The following is a 26,765-nucleotide window of genomic DNA, read 5'->3' as shown; positions in this document are numbered from 1 at the left end:
ACACACACACAGGTGCCAGCACGCAGGCAGAGGGAGTGAAACAGAAGTGCAGAAGTCTCAGTAGCAAACCTAGTTGTCCTCCTACACTTGTCTAAAAGCAAGTATGGCATACTGTTCTATACTGGCCCATTCTTATAGCTGCTGAGACACACATATGCATACATACATACACACTTAAGCATGGACAAATCCTGAAAACAAGTTCTTTCCATACTGAATATCTGACCTGGTCAACTCCTACTGCTAGGTATAAGTCCAAGCACTTCCACCATGTCTTCTACATGTCTCTAACAATGTAGAGATCAGTGCCTTAATCTAAGGAAGTGCAGTTTAAATAAAATCTTCCTTATTTGATTTATATAAACACGACAGCTACACATACAATGCATGAATGTGTGTTTGATAAACACAGAAATGCTTACAGTGGAAGAATTAAAAAACCAAAAACCCCAAAACACTTACTTGAAAAGACTCAGGATACCGACTGCTTTCTTACTAGAAAATAAAAGCTGTACATCTTAAATGAGCTCTTTAAATAACTTTTCTGCATTTACTGAAGTCTATCCACATCAGCTCTCTAACACTAAAGTTAGAAATCTCATTTACATGAAGATGATTTATAATGCAAAGAAAATGCAAAAACCTGGAAGACTGTCACACTTTGCAGAGACTGTAAAATTGACAAGTTTTCCTGTTTCCTTCAAGGATGATATCTGTGTCTGCTGATCTGCAGTTCAAAGAACTCCAGTTTGGTAAAATAAAGTTGTCAATACACTGCATATATGCACATGTATCTGCAAAAATAACTCCCTTGATCAAAAGGTACTCTTCCAACTGAATTCCATTCTCAATCAATCCTCAGAAAGAAGACTGCATGCTTTTTCATGACTGGAAGGATATCACAGTGTTGATTTTATATACAAAGTAGGATCTATTCCAGTATACTCGAGTAAAATAATTAACATATGGAGAATAATTCATTTTGATTTCATGACAAAATCGTCCATATTTTGAGTCGGCATAGCTGTCTCCTTCCTCACAAACCACCTGCCAGAAAAGAAGATCCAATTAAAATAGTGAAGATAAGTGGTTACAGAACATAACGCTACACATTTAACTTACTCCTGTATTCTGTAAATTTCATTTACAATAAACATTTAATTTCCATGCTGTATGATGAAAACATATTCCTCAATAATTTAACCATCTAAAACAGCCTTTGTGAATTAATACCTTTGTAGGATAGCAGACATGAACTTTATTCATACAATGAAGAACAATGGCAGCAGAAAGCAGAAAGCTTCAAACCTGACTTGCACATAGCATACCACTTGTATAGGGTAGGAAACCCTCAATGATGTTTTCCAGGCCAAGAAAGTTTGACATACCTAATAAAGCCTAAAGACAGACACACACATATCACCCTATACATTCCAACCAACTGACTTGGAAGTAAAGTGCTTGTGCACTTTAGTATCTACTATCCAATATTCTTAAATAAATCCCTTTGCTACTCCTTCTGATGGCACAAATTTACATGGGTTTAAGAAAAGCTGGTAGGACAAATTAATGCAGAAAAATCTACCAGTGGCTACAAATGCAAAGATATGTCCTATGAGCTACAATCCTTTAGCAACAGACTGCTAGAAAACATTTGTCTATCAATAATCATATGCTCTCAGCCAGTATCAGAAGCAAGATACCAGACTAGGATTATAGGATTTTGTCCAAGCTAGAAAGTAATACTTACCTCTTTAAACACAGCAATTTGGAAAACAGAACCTGTCAACAGCATAACAGCATGCCCACTGTCTCACTTACTTTGGGAGTAAGTCTTATAAATAAATAACTCTCCAATTACATATGCCCTAGTTTGGAAAGCCTTGATTATCTTTCAATACAACTTAAACAATTTTTGTTAGTAAGGAAATCTGAGAGTTTTGTTTCAAAGCTTCTGAGACAACACACTGCCAACTGTCAGGAACAAGCTATGTCAACTTTCTGACCCCCACTCTTCCCCCCCCCCAAAAAAAAAATCCCAACCAAACAACCAACAAATTCCACAAAAAAAACAAACCTCACAAAAAAACACAAACAAAACAACCAACCAAAACCCCCACAATTTTATTCCTGTTGGAAATTAAACTCTCATCATGAACCTTATTTTCCCTTTCTTAATCTCTCCACTACAGATAGGATAACCTTTTGTCACTTTGACAATCCTCATTACACAAAAATACTAACAGTTTATGCGTACTGTCAGTGCTGTGTGTGGCATTTATCAAAGAGATTCCTTGCATTGGATATTGTCTTTTGATGTTAGAAGCAACTCGTGTCTCCCTCTCTCCTGTTGAACTGAGAATGAGCAACCAAACCCTAAGTGAGTTAAGGGTCATTCCTGCCTTTGTAAAGGCAAAACTTTGGCTGGATTCACAGGAAACAGAAAAACAAGTGGCAATGAGATCACTCTATAAACCTCATCTTACTCACTACTTCAGCAGCAAAAGCGGCACTATCAGCTTTCAGAACAGACACAGCATGGCAGCAACTGAAGCAGCATTCATGTAAATACTCATAACTCTGCAGTTTATTCAACCAACAATCTTTTCAGCAGCTGTGGCTTAAGCTATCTATTGGGGTGCTAACCTATCTGCAAGACCAAACAGACTTGTGACCTCATTAGTACCAAACAGGCTGCACTGGATTGAATGGCAGGCTGGTCTTCATCCCAGGCAGAGTTTTAGAAGAACTCAGTTTATCCATTTTAAAATTTCATCTTCAAAGCTAGTAAGGAATGCCCTCCAAGGCAGGGCTTTATTCCTTTTGTAATAACCTCTTCAGGTGTTACAGTCTTAAATATTTATATATAGTTAAATGGTATTTAATGATTAGCAGAAAAGCAGCACAAGTACTAACGTAACAGGAGGGATTAGGGCAGTTAAAGAATAATATGGGATAAGGTTACAGGTGTGTAAGAAACAGACAAATCAAAACTTAATTCACCACCTAAAATTCATGAGTCTTTGTCTACATGTCAATTACAACCAGAAAAATAAGATCAGCCTTATAAGACCATTTCTTTTAAAATTAATTACTTGTGCATTCAAACATTCTTTTTTTCTTACTGTTACTTACATGACCATTAGCAATGTCCAACAGATCTTTAACTCTACATCCTCTTACAGGTCCCACTTCATTGCAAATTGAATCTTCAATAATCAGAAAATTGGCTTTGTAAGATGTGAGTATCTTATAAATATCCTCTGCTGACCTCTTTGAATAGATCTGATAAATCTATAAATTAAGAAAACATACTCATGCAATGCAAAAACCAGTGATAAATTAAATACTCGGGGGAGAAGGGTAACTTATCTGCAATAATAAATTATATGTACACACCAAACTATAAAAGGTTTAGTTTCGAAATCTCCAAAACAAGTGGCCAGCTGAATGGGAAGTATTTGTCTCTGCTAAAGGCAAGTTCTCATTTTATATACTCCAAGTGGCCTGAAAAGTCTTCAGAAATAATATTTTGATATTTGCTCTTGTACAGATTGAAGCATTGATAATCTACGTGATATTCCCTTCCCTGTCTGCTAGACTCCTACGTCTTCCTTCCTTTCAATATATTTGATGTTTTTCCTCATTATATTTGGGTGAAAAGGAAGACAGTTCCTGTGAGATGCCACATTAATAGAATTGGATACTTACATTTTCATTTCTTTTCAGCAGATCAGCATCATTATACAAAGGCAAGCTTGACACCATCCATCCGGTACAGAGCTTAATCACGCCCATCAACTGTGGGCTGCCTGCAAACACAGCAGCCACAGGAGCCTGTCGCCTGCAAAAGCACCATTAACACATGTCTGAGTATTGGATGCATTTCTCAAAAAAATTGTTTTAATTTTATACACTGTATGAATCTTCTTAAGGTATGAATTGGAGTACATGAAGAAATCATTGGGGGTCTAATCACAACTGATGTTAATGCTGCAGTGACAGTAGTTTCCTTGCCAGGAAAAGCTTAGACCTGCAGCAATATGGAGTTTGCAAGGAATTCTTCCTGTTGGGGCAAGGGGTGGACATTCTCCTCCCCTCCCTGCAACCCATGGAGCACCATTCAGAACAGTGATGCAGTCCTGGAACACATCAAACTATTGCTCTTCTGAATGGTTGCTGACTTGTGACAAAACAGTCTTGAGAGGGAGGGCAGGTAGAAATAGAAGCATAACGTTATCTTGAAAGTCAAAGATTTGTGATTATTTTCATCTGATCTCTAGGAGTATATATTTCATTATCTATGAGGAAACAGTATCATGCTACAGAATAATGTTTGCAGTAATTCTGTTTCCTGGGTTTGGTTTAATTTTTTCATTATTCACATTCGTGCTTTAGTGAAAGAAAACAGTCATTGTCACACTTCATTACAGATTTTGGGCAACTTTTCCTGCAGAGAAAATTCACAATAAGTTTATATTCTCAGACAGAAAAACTTAAGAAAATACACTGTAATGATTACATTCAACTAAAATTCCAATATGGATATCTAAGTATATCCTTTTAAAAAATAATAATTAAAAAAAATCCTTATTTTCATTGAAAATATGAACAGCTGATACAAATAAGGATAGTCAAATTGTTCTTAGCTGAGTGAATCTCAATGCAATTCACCATGATTAATTATGTGCTTGAAGTGTAATGCATGCAGACTAATGTAAAAGCCACTAGGTACTTGGCATTATTCCATTTGCTGCCATCAAGAGCTACAGCAGTGGCAAACAACATACACTACTATAACAGAAAGAAGAAACTGGCTGGAACACCACAATTACCAGCCTTCCCTTTTCTGAAGATGAACAAATTGATATTAAAGACTGTATAGACACAGAAAATAATATATATATATAAATACAGTTAAAAGTAAGTTATCTGAACACAGGGGATCTCATTTTCAGAGAAGTGCAGTTCCTAATGACATAGTTCAAAGTTAGATTGAATGAGACCAGAATCCAGTTCTGAAACTTCTGGTGAGAAGAAACACACATCTGTGAAAGTAACTTGACTCAGTATTAGCTATGTATTTGGTTCAGTATGAACTATATAACAGAGCTCAGTATTTGCCATGCCCTACCTAGCCAGACATGCAAGAACCCTTCCAGCCTTCTGGTCAAAGAGGAAGTGTGAATCATTTATGTTATAATGCATGTATCTTGACTGAAGTCTAAATGGCGACATTCAGGCATTTCATTTTACTGGCTCATGCACACAAGAACTGCAGCGTTTCTGCCCCCTGTTGGCATCACATGAATCATGAGAGCCAACATGAATCCTGTAATTACGGAAAAGGTAGCATGCAAAGAGCCAGGTACTGAGATGTCCGCCTTTATCTGGAAATTAGGTCTAGCAATGATATTAAACATGATTTGCTTGGGTGTTTCAAGATCTTCTCCTCTTGTAATCGATGATAAATACATTCCTGTTTCTTTCCATAGGAATAATACCAAACCTAAAATACACACTTCTCCTCCCACATATTGTGGAATGTCTTAGCAAGGGAAAACTCAGATTAATAGAGGGAGCTCCACAAAATGCTGAGATAAAAATACCCTGATATAAAGCAGTAAAACAGAAATGTAGGACTTCAAACTTACTTTATCCATGTCATAAGTTCTACTGTATCAGGATCATAGAATTCTTGTAGTTCTGAAAGCTCTGTCATTATCCTAGGGAAAAACTGACGGAAACATATTTATCTTTGGTTACTTACAGTTAATATAATGAGATGCTCTCTAGATTATTTAAGTCTTAAGTAACAGAAAAGGGTTTCATCTGAGCTTTCCCTCCTAATTGGTATTTTTGTTTGAATATTTTGGAAAACACAGTTTACCTAACAGCAGGAGACCACCTCCAAAATAAGTACGTTAAACATAAGCTCTCACCTCTCTCTATTTTATTATAATACTTATAATCAAACAAATAAACCAAGCAAAAAACCCCAATAACAAAAAAAACCTATAGGACAACAACATCCATCAACTTTAACTGGTCTTAAATGCATCAAAACCATAGTTCAGGTTTTCAAACACAAATACATACAAGTAAGGACACTGAACCAAGAAGCTGATACATGTTCTCATGGTAAACTTGCTTGAGCAGGAGGGGTTGGACTGTGGTGACTTGTCAGAAAGATGCTATGCAAGAAAGACAGGAGTAAAGAAATTTCCTAGATCATTAGGTAGGTAGTCTGCCCGGACTTTCCTCTGGCTTTTACTTCAACTAGTGAAGTACAGTATATTTTAGGAAGTAGGACATCTCAGTTTATATTCTTGAAAAACATTTTGGGAAAAGAAGGGATTCTGGGAAGTCAAACAGAATGCTAACTCCTTCAGACCAGCCCTGACTGCAAGCCTGCAGTATGGCTTCCCCATTCTGTCAGGTTTGAGGGGTGAAGGAACAACAGATCCTTCATTAAGACGTGAGAATTGTCACTCCTTTAGCTTATTTCAGATAAACATTTGAAGAAGGCATGGCTAGAAGCTGGTCAGCCTCAAGGAGCTGGAGCACAATCATGCTGCTGTAAATGCTAAATGAAAGCTAGTGAACACTAGCTCTTTTTGAAAAAGTTTACAGGTTATGCCAGACTAAAGGAACAACTTACCTGGGGACAGCCAGAGAGGACAGTCAGAAGTGGGAGCCTGCTTTTAACTGAGGGGTTCCACCCCATTACCTGGACAATTCAGCTGTCAAGTGATAGCAGTTCACAACCAGCCATGTTAGGGTAGCACAAGAACAGCTGCCATATGTTTGTATCGGGGCTGAAAGCTGTAGCAGTGCTGTAACATATAGACCTGATCTGTCCCCAGAACAATAGACAAACAGAAAAAGGAACCGCTACTGCCACCTCAAGGAGAACCAGCTCCACTCATCAATCAAAGCGCTTAGAAAAATCTAGTTAGATGATGGACTACGTCAGACTGAGTCAGAAGGTGACCAAGCAGAAAGATGCTGAGCTGTACACTGAGCCATTTATAGCCACGGTAACAGATTAAGAACCTCAAGGCATTTGCACTGTCCCATTACTGTTAATCAAAGTTTTTAAACTCAGGGATGAGTTACGAACCTGGAGAGCGAAGTGTTCACCACCGCTTAAAAGCGGAAACTGGATCTGCGATAGATGAAGCCCCCTAGAGTCCAAACTCCCACACTGCTTTTATTAAAAATTAATCAGAATCAGAATGGGTTGGAAGGGACCTTAGAGATCATTCAGTCCCAATCCCCTGCCATGGGCAGGAACACCTTCCACTAGACCACGTTGCTCAAAGCCTCATCCCCTGCCAGGGGTGAGGCAGCCACAGCTTCTCTGGGAAGTTTGTGTCAGTGTCTCATCCCCCTCACAGTAAAGAATTTCTTCCTAATATTTAATCTAAGTCTCCCCTCTTTCAGCTTAAAGCCATTTCCCTTTGTCTTATCCCTACATGCCCTTGTAGAAGTCCTTCTCCAGATTTCTTGTAGGCTTCCTATAGGTACTGGAAGTTTGCAGTAACCTCTCCCTGGAGTCTCCTCTTCTGCAGACTGAACAAGCCCAACTCTCTCAACTTATCTTCATGGCTCCGAGTTACCAGTGGGGCTTAAACCATGACAGAGGGGTACTCCAGCCCTCTGATCACCTTCACAGTTCTTCTCTGGACTCGCTCAAGCAGGTCCATCTCCCTCTTTTTTTGGCGCCCCAGAGCTGAAGGACTGCAGGTGGGGTCCCACGACAGCAGAGTAGAGGGGGAGAATCACCTCTGTGGACCTGTTGGCCACACTCGTCTTCATGCAACCCAGGACACATTTGGCTTTCTAGGCTGCAAGCACACACTGCCAGCTCATGTTGACCTTTTCGTTGGCCAACACCCCCAAGTCCTTCTCCTTGGGATTGCTCTCAATCCATTTGCTGCCCAGATTTAACTCAGAATTATTTGGTCAACTAGTTTATTATAATAGATTTCATAACATTTTTGAAGAATTGTAGCTCTTTTTCAAAAGAATATCTACCACTCTGGCAGAAATGTCTAAAGAGTCAGATTAAACTGCAACCAAAGTTTTTATAACAACATTGATGTTACAAAACATGTTACAATAGTGTTGGTCAAGACTGGCTTCCATATTTGAATTCCTATAAAGTTATCCAAACTATTTTGAAGCTACATCAATGCAGCAGACCATTACACTTTATGGGATATTTTCCACATATTTTGCACTTACAGAAGTTTAAAAAATAATTTCCCAATACCCTAACCCTAACCCTTTCCCCTCCCCAGGGTGTCTGTGACTTGCAATAAAGGACTAAGTATTTATTTTGAACATGGAAACATCTGTAGCTTTTCTTCCCTGTAAGCAGTATACACACACCTCTACACAGTGCTCTGCATGAAGGATTTAACTCCATTACAATTTGATGGGAGCTTCTCAAACAGGTTATTCGTATATGGCCTCCCATAATTCTACTTCCATCTAACCTTACTCCCTCTCACTAAAACCAAGAGTGGGGCAACACAGTTTTCAATATCCTGAGTTTTTATTTGGCAGTATTTGCTTTGTTGAGTCAGCTTATATATCCAAAGCCTAATAGCTGCATATAATAAAGTCTTCCTTTAAATTTAAACACTTAATTACAGTAAACAATCATTAACAAATTAAATTGTCAAATAACTCTGACTGAAAAATGCAAACAGTTTTGTTTACAAAAAACCCAAACCTAAAACCAAACTTTCAGTGGATGACAGCTTTTATATATATATTTCATTTCACCAAGCATATTTCATTATATTTGCTCATCATTTTGACTCATAGTGTGCCTACATACAAAACAAAAAGAAACAAAGGTACTTTTCCTACCTCTTTCCACAAGCTGAATCCAATTATTGTGGGAACTGCCATACTCAGAATAAGAGCCTAGAAAATACATGTTAGAAGAAATGGATTATGCATCATTCTCCAACCTTGGACTATTTGTTGATTCCGCTCATACAGTAAGCCATATATATGCCAAAACCTTTGAGTGACAGCAGGTGAAACTGTGGTTTTCTAAGAGGCAAAAAACTCTTTACACACAAGAATTTGCACAATTTAGCATGGGAGAATTTATTTGACCCCTGCCCATGGCAGGAGGGTTGGAACTAGATGATCTTAAGGTCCTTTCCAACCAAAACTATTCTATGATTCTATGACCCACAATAACTTTGACCCATCAATACTGGGGAGGGTCAATTACTACTCAAATAACAATGACACAACATGCACATGATGTAGGGAACAGAAGAAAGCAAACACCTAACATATTAATGCAGTGAGAGAATCTGCAAAAGGAAAAAAGTATGAAACAAGTATTTCAAACCTCTGATCTTGTTGATGCTTTCGTTCACATTAACAATATTAATACACAAAGCCCAGAAACTCATTCTTCAGCTTTGCAAAAAGGAGAAAATAACTTGCATGGTATAGGAAACATTCAGTAAGGAATGCAGACAAGGCATTCTCTTGATAATAAGCCATTAACATATCTACTACAGTAAAAAAGCAGGTCTATATAGCAGAAAGCATACTGTATATAGAAGAATGTGTTTACCACGTACATGGACATATTGCTGCTTCTTTATTGGAAGAACACTGTCAATGTTTCTGATATAACAGTGTATGGCATTTTCACAAGTGACACAGTGAATCTCTGTTTAAGTATTTATTCCTATTAGCCTCTTAAAATTAAGGTAATATCCTTATTTTATTAATAAAACAAATGCACAAAGCTGCTAAAAATTACACAAAGCAACTGTTGACATATTAAGAATAAAGCTAGGGTTGGAAGTAGACACTTCTCTATAATGGCCACACATAAACAAATCTATGCAAAGTAATCCCACTTACCAGTTCTTATGAAGCAGCTTTACTCTCAGCCATTAAATACACCTAACTACCAGATTTTTTGACTCATTTCCTAGTGGAAAAGGGCTTATATCAATGCTTGCCTGCATGCCTGTACTTTTTCTCCCACATTACTCCTAAAAAGTAATTTAGGAAGTAATTGCCTTTCTTGGCCAATCTCAACTAAGTACGACAGAGAGCTTGAGGTCTCAAACGTTTGTTAAAAGAAATTAAACAGGTAAGTGAAAGAGATATGAAGACAGCCTTGCTTCTTATGAGGAAAAGCTGTAGTGTGAACCCAACTTTGTTATCAGGTACCAGAGAACATGTGAAGTGTGATATTAAGAACAGAAGACAAAGAAAAGCAGACCATATGAGATCTACTGCTCACAGAACTACATGCTCTTTTGCTGGGTTCATCTATAGGTCTTAGGTAGCTGTGACTGGAAAAGTTATATGCTCACTAGCTGTAATTCCCAAGACATTGGCAACAGCAACTCACCAGCAATATTGGGTGGACAGCTTTCAGTCGAAGCCACTTGAAAAGTGTCATCCAAAGTTCAGGAGAGCACACACCAAATGCAGCAAGCATGCAAACATACGGCGTCCATAAATACTTCATTCTGAAAAACACTGCAATAACTTAGCTGGGACTCTGCACATGTCTCTGTATTCAAGCTATTTATACAAACATTCAGTTGTTTTTCACTTCAAACACAGTCTAGATGTTCAAGCAATCCGAGATCAAATTTGATGGCACGGAAGGGTAAACCAAGGAACTCTCTAGCAGAAGAGCAGGAACCTGATTACCTGCTGTGAGATGCAGGAGCAAGAGCCAAGGTAAAAGATGACAAAATTATTCAGAGTTCAGGGGAGAATGGAAGAAAACCAGAGACACTTGTAAAGACACTTGGCTGTTGCAATTTTCCAGCCAAGGAAGGATAAAACCCAGCTATTCAAGAAAGCTGTACAGAAATTGTACTATAAGGGATTTCCTGAAGAAAGGAAAGGAAAATATTTCATAAACCATTTATGATTTGCTGGTATTGTCTGACTCTTAGCAACAGACCAGTCAAGTTAAAACAACTACATGGTGACACAACAGTCTGCTCACTTAAAGAATTCGTGAATATTCACAATGAGCATAATACAAGTCTGCCACCTTTAAGCTGATTTAGCTGAAAGCCAAGATTAGAACAATTATGTTTTCCAAATATTAGCTTCTGTAGCTTTAAGGAGTAACACAGTACCTTTGAAAATAATTTTGTTACTACTTTAACATGTTAAGCAAAAGTATTCTTCACGCTAGCTTAGACTCAAGAAGACGGATAAGAAATCTTTCATGTCCCAATATTCCAGAACATAGACTGTTCATCAAAACACTACACAACACCTTGCTAGAATACAATATTAAAAGAATTACAGAGCACAGTTCTACATTTAAGTACTATAAAGAAAGTTATTAAGATTTGCTTCAATTAATGCCTCAGATTTTGGCAGCATTAAAGCTTGGAAAACAAGTTAAAGAGACCAAGCACAATTCACCATATACCTGTATCCCACTTATAGTCAAAATGATCTTTGCTCTCTCCCCTACTAACTACCATATAGTACCACTATATGCCAAATATGTTTCTGAAAAGGAGTGAAGGTGAATCATGTCTAGTTAGAAACCCTGTTGCTGTCAAAAGAGATACATCAAAATGAGACTTACCCTTCCAAACACATCGCTAGACAACCAAGTAAAATTGTGTGAATTACATGATAAACTATTTCTGGCCTCTCTCCAATTCGACCATCCTCAAGTTTAACTGTCTCTTTCAGTGGTTCACCACTGCAGTTGGAGAAAATGAAACATCACTTAATTCAGACATTATCTCAGGCAGAGGTGCCAATAAAAATACTTTTATGACCTTTAAGTCAGCAGTACATTGAGATCATTCTATGTCATATCATACAATACTGTTGCACTGCTTATTTGATTCTTGTACTTCATCAGTGATCCATCAGTACCCTCTGTCCCTTGTTTTAGACTATAACCTCTCTGGAGCAACAGCTGTGAATTAATACAATAGGATCATTGCCCATGACCATAAATCTTATTTTAAGGCAATTTAGCACCAAGAGACAGTCTAATTTAAGAGCATGCACACTCCACAAACATTTAGATGAAGCATGCTGTACATGTGTTCTAAGTTTCTTCATATCATAAGGTTGGTGAAGAATTATGGAGCCTGTACAATGTGTAGAGAATATGTATACCACTTTATGGCAAAGTAAGACAACAAAACCTGCTTTTACTCACATAGTAATAAATTCTAGTTATATAGTATAAATAAAAATAATAACCAAAATCTTACAACAAATGTTCTTCTACAGAGAAGGTAGCAAGGCACACAATAAATAACATTTTATGCTACCATGATGTGATTTCAGGTTACAATTTTATAATAAACTTCCTCACAACAAATGGAAATAAGAGGGGAAAAGGTTTATTTTAAGCTTTTTTCAAAAAGCTGATGGACATACTGGAGTCCCTGCTCATTACAAAACAGTAAACAGCTATTTCAGCTACTAGCAAAAAATCCAAAGTTTGTTTCGTTGTTATGAATATGCTATCACACATCCAACCCGACAAACATTTTCATTTATAGCAGTATAATCTTTATCTATTAGAAAACTTGATCCTTGAGAAAATCTATTGATTTTTGCTGCAGACAAGTGAGAAATTTGCCTTAATACTTGAGCAGTTACACCGTTCATCTTCTGCCAGGAAGAGATAATTCCCCAGCTATTGAGTTTCCAAGACAAGTTACACTAGGATATAGTGCTGCTATTCTTAGTCTGTAAACAGACAGCTCCACTACACCTTTTCTCAAGGGAACTGTGAATCACTGTGAAGCTAAAAATAATTGACTCAGTTTCACTTCAGCTCTGTTCTAAGCAACAAAGGCTGATGGACCTTATCACAGTAAACAAGAGTTTAAAAAAAGGTGAAGCATTAGTAATCTGAATTCCTCACAACTCCACCCGTGTCATCCTTCATTTTGTGTTAACTTCAAAAAAAAAAACAATAAAACCCCCAAACCAGAGAAACAAATTCTTTTGCAATAATCAGATAACTTTGCTGTTGGAAGTGGAAAAATATCTTTCTCCCTCAGACTGGAAGAGACAAATATGTCACTGAACATTAGTGAGAGCTCTGCAGATATTGCACCTGGGGGGAAACAAACCGACAGCTCCCTGTCCTGACTGCAGGGAAGTGAGGAAGAAGCTCCTCACTAAAGGACTTTCTTCAGAAACCTCTGGTGAGTCTTTCTCCTGGTGCTTACACCCTGTCAGGTTCAATGGGAGCAGCTAACTTTGTAGCCACAAATATGATGACCATTCACTCAGACATCCATGAACCTCTTATTTTAAACTTTGTATTTTTCAGTATAAATAAGTTACTTACCAAATTCTCCTAAAAATGACCTGAGTTACAGAAAAAAGGCAGATAATTAATACTAAAATATAGAAAGGCAACAGTGATGACTGTGTTAGTCGCAAAAAAAAGTCTTGGGAGGGTGCCTGAAGAGATTCTTGACAAAGGAGCCAATTCATTGTAAAATTCCTAGTAAGGCAAAAACATCCCATTAAAAACAATAGCAATACCCCACAGATTAGAAAAATAACCCAGCACAAAACCATTCACAGCTTAACCTAGTCATGTCATAGGAAACTATCTGAAATTCATCTCTGAAAGTATCTTCTTATAAATTGAAACTGCTTTGCAAGTACTCTTCAGAGTAACTTAAACCATGACACTGACAAAAGCTCATCTTCCAAAAAAAAAGAGTCTGTGATCTGAAGAGATCAGACTACAACTCTTTTATATCATAAAAACCTGGCCTCCCATGTAACTCCATTATGGGGACCACAAAGCACTTTGTTGTCGCAGTGGATTACGATTTTAGAGATATTGATGCAAGAAGGTATGCTTGTCCTCATTCCAAACAGGGAGATGAAGGGAAAGTGGTCATCTGAGATCACAAACAAACCTAAGGCACTGCCAAGAATAGAATCCTTAATGCTGAAATTCTAGTTCTGCAGCTGAACCCACTCGATCATTCTTCTTTTCCAATTAATGAGCAGAAAGATTATATATTCTGCCAAGAAGCACTATCAGTGTTTATTGTCATTGGAAACTGGTGCAGCATGTGATGCTGTGAATGCATTCTTGTCTTACTTTGTTTTCTTTCCTCCCTGTTTTCTTTTTCTTTTCCCTGAAAGGAAGACTAGAGAACTGAACCACTTTCAATTAGACAGAACCAGTTTAAAGATTAACAGCCGGGCATGTCCAAACTGGCCTTAAAAGACAGATCTTGAAGCTCTTGTGCTGCAAACCACAATTCAAACCCCCAGTTAAACAATTTTCTAGGCGTAGATGCACGCAGTTTGCCTCAATCACTGGCTTCATTGAAGAGTTTGACAGCCTGGAAAACAACATGTAGCAAATCCCTGGGGGGGAAACAATAAAATCCATAATACCTGGTAGCTGAATAAACTGAAATCCTGAGCAGAAGCAGTCCTTTCTTTTCTTGCAAAACACTTAAGAACATGCATGTTTGTGTGTTAAACAATGTGTGTTAGTCAATGACATTACATATTGTCTTCCAAAAATTCCCCAACAATTCCAATTGTGTGTGATGCCATTTTCCACTTCTTCCCCTGAAAGGCTGTGAAGTAGTTTTGTAAGAGATGCAGCTCGCAGAAGAGAGTCCCAGTTCCTGCACAGAATTGCAAGTCTTGGCTTGGGTCCAGGAGGTGCCTCAGTCCTTACCAATACTCCATTTGAAGTGCCCCAAAAAATCTGCAGCCATGACATCTTCTTGTAGACCAACACTCAACTCTTACAGATGAGTTGCAAACAGTTTTTCTTAGAATACAATTCCCTCTAAGTTGTCCCTTGTCCTAATTTCTTCCAAAATATATGAGGGGAGGGAGTTGGAGGTGTTATTCTTACAAAACTAAAAATAAACCCTCATAACCAAACCCTGTCTTAAGATAGCTTGATAGTTCATAACTTTTCAGAGCCCTTTCTTTTCCAGGCTATGAAAAGTTACTACCACCACCTTTACCCTGTTATCTTTTATTTCAAGTCTTATTAGAAACACTAGGCAGGTTATAAAAACCTTTTGCTCTTTAGCATCAAAAGAAAACAAAAATTTATGAAATGCTTTCAACCCAAGGTATGAAAAATATTGGGGTGCTTCAGCAACCTCAAAATCCTAAGTAAATTCTGTACATGCATTTTTTGTTGATTCAATTTTAAAACCAAGTGACAAACAGAAACTATTTCCTTCACTCCTCACAAAATTCTCAGAAGCCACTGAAAATTTACACTTCTCAGAGCAGTTTCAAAAGTTTGGATATCTTACAAGGTACAAAGAGTTTAAAAATCTTACTTAGTTGTGTTTAAGCCAAGTTTTACTTCAATGAACTTCAGCAAATGCTCGTTTTCTTTATGAGGAACAAACATCTGAAAATGAATTTAGCAGAGAAAAAGTCTTACCAAGTGCTGGAAGCAGCCTTCATGCAGTCACTTCATTCAGATTACAAAATGTCAGGGAACAAACAACTATTCAAGATTTAGTTAAAACTAACAGATTGGATTAAGTGTGCCAGTTAAGGTACTGGTACAGTTTTGTGAATCATCACTTAAATAAATCTACCTTTAGGGTTTCCTTGAGAGTATGACTCCATTTCATCCATGCACCTCAAGAGAAGGGCAAGTGAAAAGCTGTCAATAAGTTGTCAAAAGACTACTGAGCAGTGTAAAAAGGATCATGAAATACAGACATTGACTTATACCCAAGTTAGCCAAAGAACATTGTGTTTGGCTCCACTAAACAATAGCACTCCAGTCTCGCAAGAGTTATGAGCATTTGTAATCTTCACATAAATTGCTTGAGCAGCCAAAGGTTCTGTGTAGCGTCCATGTTATTTAACCCCTGTTTTTCAAGGTTAGATTTTATTTTTCTGGAGACATAGCAAGGCTAGCCAGTCTGGGTGGCGCAAGAAAACAACCATATCTGAGCATTCTCTCAGATTTTTTTGGGTTCACTCGCTTCTTTACTTTTAAACTGACACTGTCAACTAACACATTTGGGGTAACTTTGAGATACAGAGGAAGAGCACAATAAATTATGTAAAAGACTAAAGCCAGGAAGAGGGAGTTGCTAACCAAAATACAAGACCAGGCTAAAATCCCATTGTGTAATCTCAGCCTCTAGCTGCACCAAGCAAAAGTCTCTGCTCACATATTCTAGTTGAAATTTTATTGGAAATTAACACCTACCTACACATACCTGCTCCTGGCTACTAGGTCTTGTCTGTGCACAAGAATACTGTTTTAATATTCAGACTAGTTTGTAGATGCCATCCAAGATATGACAAAAACCACATTTATGAAATAGCTAAAGTGTGATTTAAAGAATTATTTCTATACTGTGCTGTGATCTCAACAAAAGACCAAAACCCCAACAAAAAACAGCTGCTTCAGTTCTTAGATAAAGACCTTTTATATAGCTACAAAATGACACATTTTAGTACTCCAATTTGCTATGAATTAAGCTATGACCACCCTAACAGGAAAGAATTTCCTTCTTATATCCAATCTAAACTTCCCCTGTTTAAGTTTTAATCCGTTACCCCTTGTCCTGTCACTACAGTCTCTGGAATGGGTTGCCCAGGGAGGTTGTGAATGCTCCATCCCTGGCAGTGTTCAAGGCCAGGTTGGACGAGGCCTTGGGTGATATGATTTAGTGTAAGGTGTCCCTGCTCACGGCAGGGGGGTTGGAATTAGATGATCTTAAGGTCCTTTCCAACCCTAACTATTCTATGATTCTATGATTCTATGACCTCTCAGATCAGTAAGATAAGAAACACTTCAAAAAGATTTTTCCAAGATACATCTGCAACTTTCCATTTAGATCTTGACAATTAAAATCCCTTTTTTTACAGAGGAATCTTACCTTTAGTAAGAAGTTTAGTGTCACTGTTATCATGAGTACCAAATAAATGTACATTATTTTCAGCAATCTTGACATAAATGTACCTTTTTTCATATTCATCTGTAAAAATATTTTGAGAATGCCATAATCATTCAGAGTTCAGTTTAAATAATAAAAGCTACACTCAGAGTTAGAGGAGAGTCCAGTTACCTGAAGGCATTTAGAGAGCATTAAAGCTGCTACAAGACTCAGTAATGGTGACACTAGTAAGGCTGAATTTTCAAACTGCAAGAGGTATCCCACGCAGAGAGAAAACAAGTAGATTTTGTATACTTCATGCACCTGTTGAAGAAACAAAATAACAGTAGATATATGTCTTGGTTTTTAGAGCAGTAGATAGGTCACTTCATTCCTCTGTTAATTGGGGATTAATGGATGCCTATCTTCCAACTCATGAATCTAGCAGGGTACTGTTTGGCTCTGGAAAGCATTTCACATCAAAATGATCCTGGTCAGCTTCAGTCACTAGGGCACAATTACTTCACAAGAATTCTGTAAAAATGCCCAAAGTGATAGTTATTTTACAAGGTCTCCCCATTCTGTAACACTTCACTGCAATGAGAAATGAAGCAGTAACCACAAAGCAATGGTATGAACATGTAATTTGTGTGAGAGATGACTACCATAAACATGCACTTCCCTTGCCTTCACAATAAACTGTTACTTCAACCTTTCTCAGGAATACACAGACTGTTACTGATACTTCATTATTTACTAATTAATAAGCAGATCTTACAAACCTTCCTACTCGGTTCTTTACTTTTACCAAAACACCCATCTTCTCCATGATATTTTAAGGAGCTTGCTTTGGACTAAAATAGATCAAACATTTCAAAATGATGAAGAACAGGAAAAAGCAACTGAAATAGGAGGTGATGAGTCAGAATTGCATGCAGTTTGAAACAGAAGTTACACCTAATAAAACTAGAAGGCACACATATACAAAGTAGCAGATACACCATTGCAACAGGCAGAGTAAAATTGCCTCATTGTTGCAACATTTCTAAGAATGATTTTACAGAATAAATTCAAATACTTTCTTGTACTGAAAAAGCAATTTGCCTTCAGCATCTGTCTAGACTATTTAGTGGCTAAATCAATACAGGGTGGGTGACTCAGGATGAAAATGAGCCCTGTAACTGTACAGAGCCAACAGAACAGATTTTGGTCAGCCCCACACTAGTGTGAATAGGAAAGAAAATAAGAGGCAGCTGGCCAAGAAGGATGCATGACTATCATCACTTTTTCAGCTTTCCAAGGATGTTCCAGGTCTTTGTTTAGCTTCTGACCCCTTTTGTTAGGAAAACTGTCCTAAACATAGTAGTCCAAAAGACAGTTAAGTTTGAAGCCATTGTATACTTCTGATGGACATGACATGCACATCAGCTGGACCAAGGCTGCAAGACACCAAGGCACCACTCAGTCTGTGTCCTTTGGAGCTCCTGAGCAGTATTTATGGTAGGCATCTCTGAGGCTGTATTTAACTCCCCAGCTATCAGTAAGTTTAAGAGTTCTAATACCTTTTCTGTCTGTGCCAGGGCAAAGCTGTCTAGCAGAAAAAGAGAAACAGCCTGGACAAACAGGAGATAATGGCTGTATTCCCACATCATCACGAAGGTGTATGTTGAAGCACTCACCAAAAGGTAACAAAACTTCTAGAGAAAAAAAGAGAAAAACAAAACCAGCATTAATTTCATAATGCATCTCTGTTACTAAATATTGCATCTCTGTTACTAAGTAAATAAGAGGTCATTAAAACAGAATCTATGGAAATTAATTAATTTAGGAAATAATTAAAATACTAACTGCAGATGTATGTAACGTTCTCAGATGGAAACAAGTACCTACTGAAACATTCAAATATATTTCAAGCCAATCAGAAGAAACATTTTTGACAGAGAGACAGGAAAAGGAAATTCCCACCATCTTCTCTGAGGAACAGGAAGAGCAACAAAATAGTCTACATAGTGAGAAAAACTGCATCAGTTTATTTGAAACAGCTCATCACTGCACTGTTCTCTCTGATCCCTCATGGGGGCATAATAGGGCAGGGTAAGAGCAGATTAGCAAAAACTGCACCTGCCTAGGTGAAATCCAAGTGGCTGTTTTGAAAAGAACAAATAAAACACCTACTGTTTTCTGCCTAGTAGGGCAATAGTGACAAAGGTAACTAGAACACAGTTCTACAGCAACTCTTTATTAAGAAATTAACTTTGCTTTACCTCAGCAGAACAATTTAGGTTTTTTTTTAAATAGCCTGTGAGAGCTGCTACTTGACATGCAAAATATGGCAAAGCCCAGTTTTCCCTTGAGGGTATGGAGTAATCAATTCTTGTTGTATCTGTCCTAGAACAAAGTACAAACAAAATTATTAAAATATTTATGGAATAAAAATATCAAGGAAAGCCTAAATGTCACTTCCAGTTATCAGTGTGGCCTTGCAAGCAAACTATTCCTGTATTAGGTGTCAAGTAATACTGACACAATTTTACTGCTGACACAGGTCACAAATTCAGTATCAGTTGGAAGGTCCAAACTCTACTCATTTATTCAGCAGGTCTCCTTATTACGTGGTGTTTGTAGGACTGTAGCCAGAAAGCATCTGCCTCCAGCCTTTTCTGACCCACCACAACACTCTGTGAGCTGGACACATCATGTGCTGATCCTGCCAACCTGCACTGTGACGACAAAGCCTCCTGCGGCCGCAAGCAGTGCTAAATGGTCTTATGTCCATAGGCAGGGAACCACTACTGAACCAGCAGCTTTCACATAACAGTGAAAATCAGCTCATAGCTGAGAGAGAAGGTTTCCCTTCTGATCTCATACAATAGGTTTTAAGTAAATTATTTAGGTGGTCGAGCACAACATACTTAGAATCCAAAGCAGTGCTCCCTTATAGTAGCAGCACCAGAAGATACCCTGTTTACAGGGAAAATTCTGCCCAGCAAAACAAGAGATTAAAGATGGATGGGGAGCATGCAGGGTCTTCTCATGGAACGACTTGACTGTATCTGCACAATTTGAGCTGTAGGAGAAAGTTTTAAAAAGTGCTAAAGTGACTTAGAAGCACAAGTCATACTTTCAAATGTGATCAAAGGTATCCGTTTCAGAAGTACACAGTCTTTGTTTCTACTATGCTTTTTAAAAGGAGCCTCAAGCTCCTTTATCATTTAGGTATTTGAAAGCATCACCTTTCATTTTTACCTCTGAAGCCTCTTACAGAGGCGTATTTGGAGCTTTCTTAACTACTAGACCTTTCAATTTGTTAATACTGTTTAATCTTCTTTCTTGTTAAAAAAAAAATACAGATTTATTCACCATTTTGCCTTCTTTCCACTGTTCACATTAGCTTGATGAACAGTATTCTTACCTACTGACCACAGATTCGGTCATAATGACTTCACACTACTGAAAGATGCTTTCCAACAGTTCAACTTTTAAAGGTTGCTCCTCCGTAGATCTTTTCTTTCAAGTGCTCTCAAATTCACAGAGAGCCCCAGAGTTACTTTGTGACAGACCAGGAGCCTGAACACAAGCTCTCATTGCCCAAATGAGGCTCTCTATTATTGCAGTGTTTCATAAGAGAAGGGACATTTTCTTGCAAGTGAAATGTTTTAAAATAAAATCAAAACTCTTGAGACCAAGAGATTCTAAGATTCCATTCTGCACAGAAACCCACTACAAAAAGCAGATAAAATCAAAAAAAAACATATCAAAGACTCTTTACAAGAAAAATGCCCTTGATCATTTCCTTCTAAGCAGCAACAGTCACAATATTTAGAGTTGACCACAGAGAGCAATTCTGTTTTACAGCAACTTCAGAAATTTGTTTTCATTCTTCACCAGCACAAAACAAAACTTTCTGAGGAATGTTTCTGCAAAATGGAATTGTGTGAGAATACTCCTGTATTCACAAACACGTATAAAATCAGTTCAACTGGCAGCATGGTTGGTTTGGGTAACAGGAGGCCTTTCCATTAATAAAAGTACCATGAAAATCAGTGCATCTCTGGGAGATGTTTGGTATTCAGCACAAAAGCTTGCTCTCACAATGAGAACACACAGTTTAATAGAAAGCATTTCAATTCACTCTAGTATTTTAAAACGCCTTATTGACAAACTAGATTGTATAAAGATGTTTTTCTTACCTGTTAATAATGAACCATGCTACAGTCAGCATTCCTGCCAGCCAAGTCCCACTCATAACCCAACTGGTTACAAACAATGCAGTCACATAAATTCCCTGCAGTCCAAAAACTATACCAATGTAGAAATACACTGGTTCAATAACTTCCTGAAATTACAAATAAAAACGAAGAGACATAGCGGCAACTGAGCTGAAGCTGGAAATAATTACTGTTTACTATTTGCATACTGCTAACAGTGTGCTAGGTGCTTTACAAACAGGTAAGAGATGGCCCCTATTCTAGAAAAGTTCTGAGCATGCTTTTATTTTGGGCTGAGGGAGAACAAAGCAGTATGAATTAAAAGCACTTCAGGACTCATCCTGCTAGTGCCATCATTTCTGTATTTGCTTTAGCATGAACACTGTATGTGTCAGATTTAATAAATCTATACTGCAGTGAGATATAAAGTTCACAGGATTATTGGAAGAAGTTATGTAGGGGAGGAACTTGGTGAAGCAAAGATGTGGGCAAAAAAGGTTCCAAAATAAATAGATAATAAAAAAGAAACATTAATGAGAGAGGACATAGGTATGCGGGGTAAGGAGAACAAAGCCTGAGCAGAGCAGAAAGAGACAAAACATTTATCTCCGGAATTTTTTTCTGCTTTTACCTATATAGGAATAGGCAGAGACGGGTACCACTATAACAGACTTCATACTCCAAAGGAGCTAACTTTCCTGTTTTTAATGGATAGCACAGATACTCTCCACATTTCTGAGTGGTTTGCAGAAGTAAAGAGTAACAGACAGAAAAGTTTAGTGCATATAAACCCATAAAATCTTACGCCAGAGACTAATCAGAATTGAGGAGACACTGGACCTAGTGAGAGGCTTAGCCCAATTCACTCAACAAAAATGGCATGTTTTTACTGTATACAGCATAGAAAGTCTCATACATACACAACCATAAGGAAAGCCCAAAAAGAAGGAGAAATACACATACTTCGCTACCAGATGCTTGATATAAAACACTGGCAATCAACTCTGGGTACAAAGTCATTTGCTGGACTGCATTTATCGTCTTCAGTGATATTGTCTTATTGTTGTGTGTCAACTCATAAACACCTATAGACAAAAAAATAATGTATTACACTTGGAATCACTTACTATTGCTGCTCTTAAAAAGGGGGAAAATGTACTCACAGGTGGGGGAAACATTCAATTATTAAAGCTACTGACTGATTCAGTTCTCATAATTTTAAAGGAAGGAGAAATTTCTGTGCCAGATGCCATTCCACCCTACTGACATAGCAACAAAGTTGTTATCATTTTCTGATTTAGTCTTTAAATAGACCCAAAACTAACCAGCTGAAGTTAACCAGTCTTTTCAGTAACGTACAGATACAGCCCAGGAACCACCTACCTACTTGTGAAGATCGCCTTCACAGGAGGTTCTTAAGAAGTGAGACAAAGAGCTAACAGGGATGAGCAGGATGTATTAAACCTGTCTCCACAAAAAGGTCAGATATGATGGCCTTGTCACCCTTTTCAGCCCCACGTTTCTGAGACTTCTAAGAATCACTAAACACAATACACCTTTGTATGGGATTGAGATGAAATTGAAGCTGGCAGACTTGAAGGATACATCATTCTGAAACACTATAATTAAATAAAAGACTTACCATTACTTAGGACAGTAGAGGCAAGAGAAAAATTAATCCAAACTGGGGGGTGGGACATGACATACAAAAACCCAACATCAATGGAACAGCCAAACAAGATAACTGTTTCCAGCTCTGAGCATGTCTGGTATGTGGCCTGCAGCTGGTTCTCTGCAGGCCAAACCAGGTCTTGCAGGACTTAAAAGTGTGTTCAGCACAGCTATAAAACACCTTTGAAAACTGTTCCCATAATACCTAGTACATGAGTCTACCTGTTTGCAGAGGCAGCATGCCTGAATGAGGCAGTCCATCTATTCACAGCATGGGTAATCTCCCCAAATAATGAGGAACTGACTGTACCAAAGACTTACTATATACTGCTGACATGCTTTACATCAGCTGGGAAACTGTTCAAACAATAAAATTCTACCTAAAAAGTTCAACTCACTTCAGATGAGGTTTCTTGAGGGACTGAGCTGAATCAACAACTGACCAAGTCGAGACAGGGCTGTTCACTCCCTCTTCTTTCCTGCCTTTTCCCCATGCTAGCCCTGGTGCCCTTCTGAACTCACTAAACCAGCATGAAAGTGTTCCATTGTCTTTTCAATGCTTTAGTTTTCTGCTGGTTTAGGCAACTAGGGTCTGTGAGATCCAGAGCCAGTGCAGGACAGAAAGAACGAGAGCAAAGGAAGGAGAGACCATCACCACCAAGTTTGTTCCCTTTCCTTTTGGTTTCTGTCCCCATCTCTTAGTGCTCATCACCGTCTACTCATCACAGCTGACAGGAGCAGAGAACTCTGGCAAGGACAGGATGGAGTAGATCAACTCTTGACAGAAACTGTTCCATCTTCTGACAGAGGATGGAAAACAGTAATTTCCACTGCCTTTCCAAATTAAACATAAATCATGTTTACACTGCAGAAAATCCACTATGTAGCATAGGCAAACCCAACGATAACTTCTGTATGGAGTAATATTAATCCTATGCCAGAACACTGATTAAAGGCCATCTGCTGGAATACAGGATAGATATGTATTGTCTTTTAAAAGGCACTGAAAAGTTAGGACAGCATGCAGTTCTGAATTAATCTGACTGGTACACCTATTAAAAGCATAAAAGTCTCCCCCGTCTGCAGGAGTTTTTACTGCCTCTGAAAGGAACAGGACTTTTCAAGGGTAATAAAACAAACAGGTTTTGTACCTCTTTCAAAGGAAGGAGCCTTTAGCAGTTCTTTATAGAATGAGTAATAAATGGCGCTGTCACCCTGAAATGTAATTTCTCGTTCAAGTTCCTAGGGAAAAAAAAACATATATATTCACCTCCTGCAATCTCTTCCCATAGGAGACTATATATTTTCAGATAGACTGGTTTTGTAACACAGAACATGGTTACGACTCCACTGCACATCTTCAAAGTATTCCACAAAACATTAATCTTCACAGCACCTCTGTCAGATACATAATGCTCTCTGTAACTTTGCAAACATGCTTGGAATCAGAGCAACTCAAAACCACATTGTAAGCACAAGACCCACAGGATCCTTTCATATCACAAACCTGAATTTCATTCCACTTTCCATACTTCACTAAATAATATAGTTCTTTAAAAAAAAGCCCAAAAAACCCCATACATTCATGTTGTTTAGTTTATATAATCCCAGCATGTTTCATGTTTTTTTTTTCCAGATTTTAAACAGGTATTTCAATGATACAGCAAAGAAAGAAAACAAAAAAGGAGACCGTATCAAAGACAGAGGCCTGATTCTGCTAGCAAGTAGTTCCAAGCCAACACGGCTCAGCTTTGATTTCAAGGATACAATCTGGCTTTTGTTTCAGTAGTTTAACAATTTTTTTTACCTGCCTGCTGGAAAACCAGAATTTCCGTTCGTGATAGGTTGAGAGGTACACAGCATACATCATCCCACTAGTAACTGCCGCAAGACAGCCAAAGAAAAGTTTCGCAAATCGCTGAATTAACATATCTGAAAAGGGACAGTGAAAAAGCTAAAATAGTCCAGAGGATTTAGAAGCAAACAGTGTGCCCTGAATATGAGCCATTTCTGAACATCAAATAAACTTACTGGCATGAGAATTATTGCACCACCAGCAGCAGCACAGATACATCAAGAATCAGTTTGTTATTTCTGCCCTGCAGAGTTTTCTTTCCCCGTTGTTACCATTCCTTCATAGGACTCTCAGATAAAATGCTTACATGCTATCCTGCAAATTTCTCTCCATTCCAGTTAACTTTATTTACAAGTGAATTCCAAGAAGCAATTGTTCCAAATAAAAGGAGCAAACTTTAGATTTTACCCAAAATACCACAAACTTCTTAAAGACATTAACATCAACAGTGAAACATTCTATTTTCTATTCTGTTTTTAAATAAGAGAAAGAACCTAATCTGAATTTTACCAAACTCATTCAATGAATGTCTATTTCACCTGTAGCTCCGTCAAGTTAGTATGCACTTCTAACATAAAAGTTTTTGGTTGCTTGGTGAGCACTTGCCTAAAGTTACGCCTGGTTTTAGTTCTGCTTCTTGAAAAGCTGTACGGACTTTTTTTTGTCTGTTTGTGTTTCAACACCATTACTTCAGGTTTCAGCTTTCCAACCAAAGTATCATTCCAGGCACAATTTGTACTCAAATAGAAGCAACGGTAAGACTCCTAACCCCTTTGCCTTTCCCCCTTCTTCTACCCCACCCAACCCGAAACAATCCAGGACTACCATCCTACTCTGCAATACATAAACTGTCATTATTAAAGAATTCTAATATGCATTCCTGTTTTTTCTTGAAACATTGAAAAAACTAATTCAAAACAAGTCTGTTATGAATTACTGTGCTACAAATATCTTCCCATAAAATGTAAAAGAATAATGAAAAGAAAAAATCAGAAGTTGGCTAAAAATTCTGTAGCTTACATTTTGGCAACCTTCCCAGCTTTGAGTTTTCTTTGTTTCTCTCCTCTGGAGCCATTTTGTCAGATTCTGTGCAGTTTTGCTTCTTTCTCTGTCGCAGGTCTGCTGCCCCTGAAGACATGTTTTTAAGTTATTGCAACGCAATACCTAAAATCACACTCAGAGATCCGCACAGCAGCAGGTAATAGCCAGTTATTGCTCCTGATTCAATCCCACAGCAGATACTTTGACTCTTTTTTGTCAAATACGTGTCACGTGCCTAACTGAAGTAACAATATAACAACACAGAAATCAATGTCTACATTATTCCTTAGAAATTCCAATAGTATTCTCTCGAGGCCATGCTCTGAAACCAAACTGGAAGCTAACTGGTTTATTTTATGGTGAATGTATTACACAAATGAAGGAAAGTATTAGCTTAGACAAGTTGATACAGACGCTGGGAGAAATTTACGCCAATTCTATTCTACTCTCATCGTGGTTTTCCGTTGCTATAGTACTAAGTGTACTAAGTGCATTACTTTAATTACATAATAATAATTACAAAATAATTACAAAAATTGGACTAGTCTATTACTTTTCAATTGAGCTGCCATTTATAAAGCAAATATAATACCGCTTTTTTCCTACTTTCAGATCTATTGGAACTAAGCAGATTTAAGAACTTTTAGCCTAATGTATAACTAAAAAACCTAGGCTGCTAGGCCACATAGATCACATCACAAGACTGAGGGCTTCTTCCACTTCTGTTAAGTTTTCTCTAAACAACAGCAGTTTGAAGCTCTGGCCCATTTCTTTCACAGTCTGAAAGGCAATGAAAGTAATCCACAGAGTGCAAGGCTCCATACAGAAAGACTCACTGCAAAAAGTCCGTTATAATTACTATATTAAAGATGACATCGCACAACACTAATGTTATTTTTGAAGTGTGACGAAAAAGTTTAACTGTAACTCGTGCTCCAGAGGTTTCAGCTCTCCAATTTGACCTACCATCCAGCACTGCTTGAACTTTTGTGGCCACTGATTTCCTCTGGACTTAAACCAGCTCTTTCACAAAGCCATTCAACTTCCAACTTGAAGTGTCAATCTCCACAT

The 26,765-nt window shown here is 37.9% G+C and overlaps 1 protein-coding gene across 1 annotated transcript in view; it reads right to left on the bottom strand.

Moving 5' to 3' along the window:
- DPY19L4 (dpy-19 like 4) overlaps positions 1 to 26,765 on the bottom strand; it is a 29,229-nt gene continuing 2,464 nt past the window's right edge. The window contains exons 2-19 of the mRNA XM_057403016.1: positions 25,674 to 25,781; positions 24,606 to 24,730; positions 23,950 to 24,040; positions 22,091 to 22,212; positions 21,110 to 21,255; positions 19,184 to 19,307; positions 18,482 to 18,616; positions 17,112 to 17,243; positions 16,923 to 17,021; positions 15,354 to 15,427; positions 13,361 to 13,519; positions 11,621 to 11,740; positions 10,409 to 10,529; positions 8,884 to 8,940; positions 5,655 to 5,737; positions 3,712 to 3,844; positions 3,136 to 3,294; positions 1 to 1,047 (exon numbers count right to left, since the gene is read on the bottom strand). Of these exons, the coding sequence (XP_057258999.1) occupies positions 883 to 1,047; positions 3,136 to 3,294; positions 3,712 to 3,844; positions 5,655 to 5,737; positions 8,884 to 8,940; positions 10,409 to 10,529; positions 11,621 to 11,740; positions 13,361 to 13,519; positions 15,354 to 15,427; positions 16,923 to 17,021; positions 17,112 to 17,243; positions 18,482 to 18,616; positions 19,184 to 19,307; positions 21,110 to 21,255; positions 22,091 to 22,212; positions 23,950 to 24,040; positions 24,606 to 24,730; positions 25,674 to 25,781 (2,153 nt within the window). The 3' untranslated portion in view covers positions 1 to 882. The remainder of the gene's footprint in view (positions 1,048 to 3,135; positions 3,295 to 3,711; positions 3,845 to 5,654; positions 5,738 to 8,883; positions 8,941 to 10,408; positions 10,530 to 11,620; positions 11,741 to 13,360; positions 13,520 to 15,353; positions 15,428 to 16,922; positions 17,022 to 17,111; positions 17,244 to 18,481; positions 18,617 to 19,183; positions 19,308 to 21,109; positions 21,256 to 22,090; positions 22,213 to 23,949; positions 24,041 to 24,605; positions 24,731 to 25,673; positions 25,782 to 26,765) is intronic.

Source organism: Pezoporus wallicus, unplaced genomic scaffold, assembly GCF_028554395.1.
Source record: "Pezoporus wallicus isolate ANWC-B61680 ecotype Strahan unplaced genomic scaffold, APGP_CSIRO_Pwel_v1 contig_2456, whole genome shotgun sequence".
In the NCBI taxonomy this organism is placed as follows: domain Eukaryota; kingdom Metazoa; phylum Chordata; class Aves; order Psittaciformes; family Psittacidae; genus Pezoporus; species Pezoporus wallicus.
This window is presented reverse-complemented; position numbering and strand designations above follow the sequence as displayed.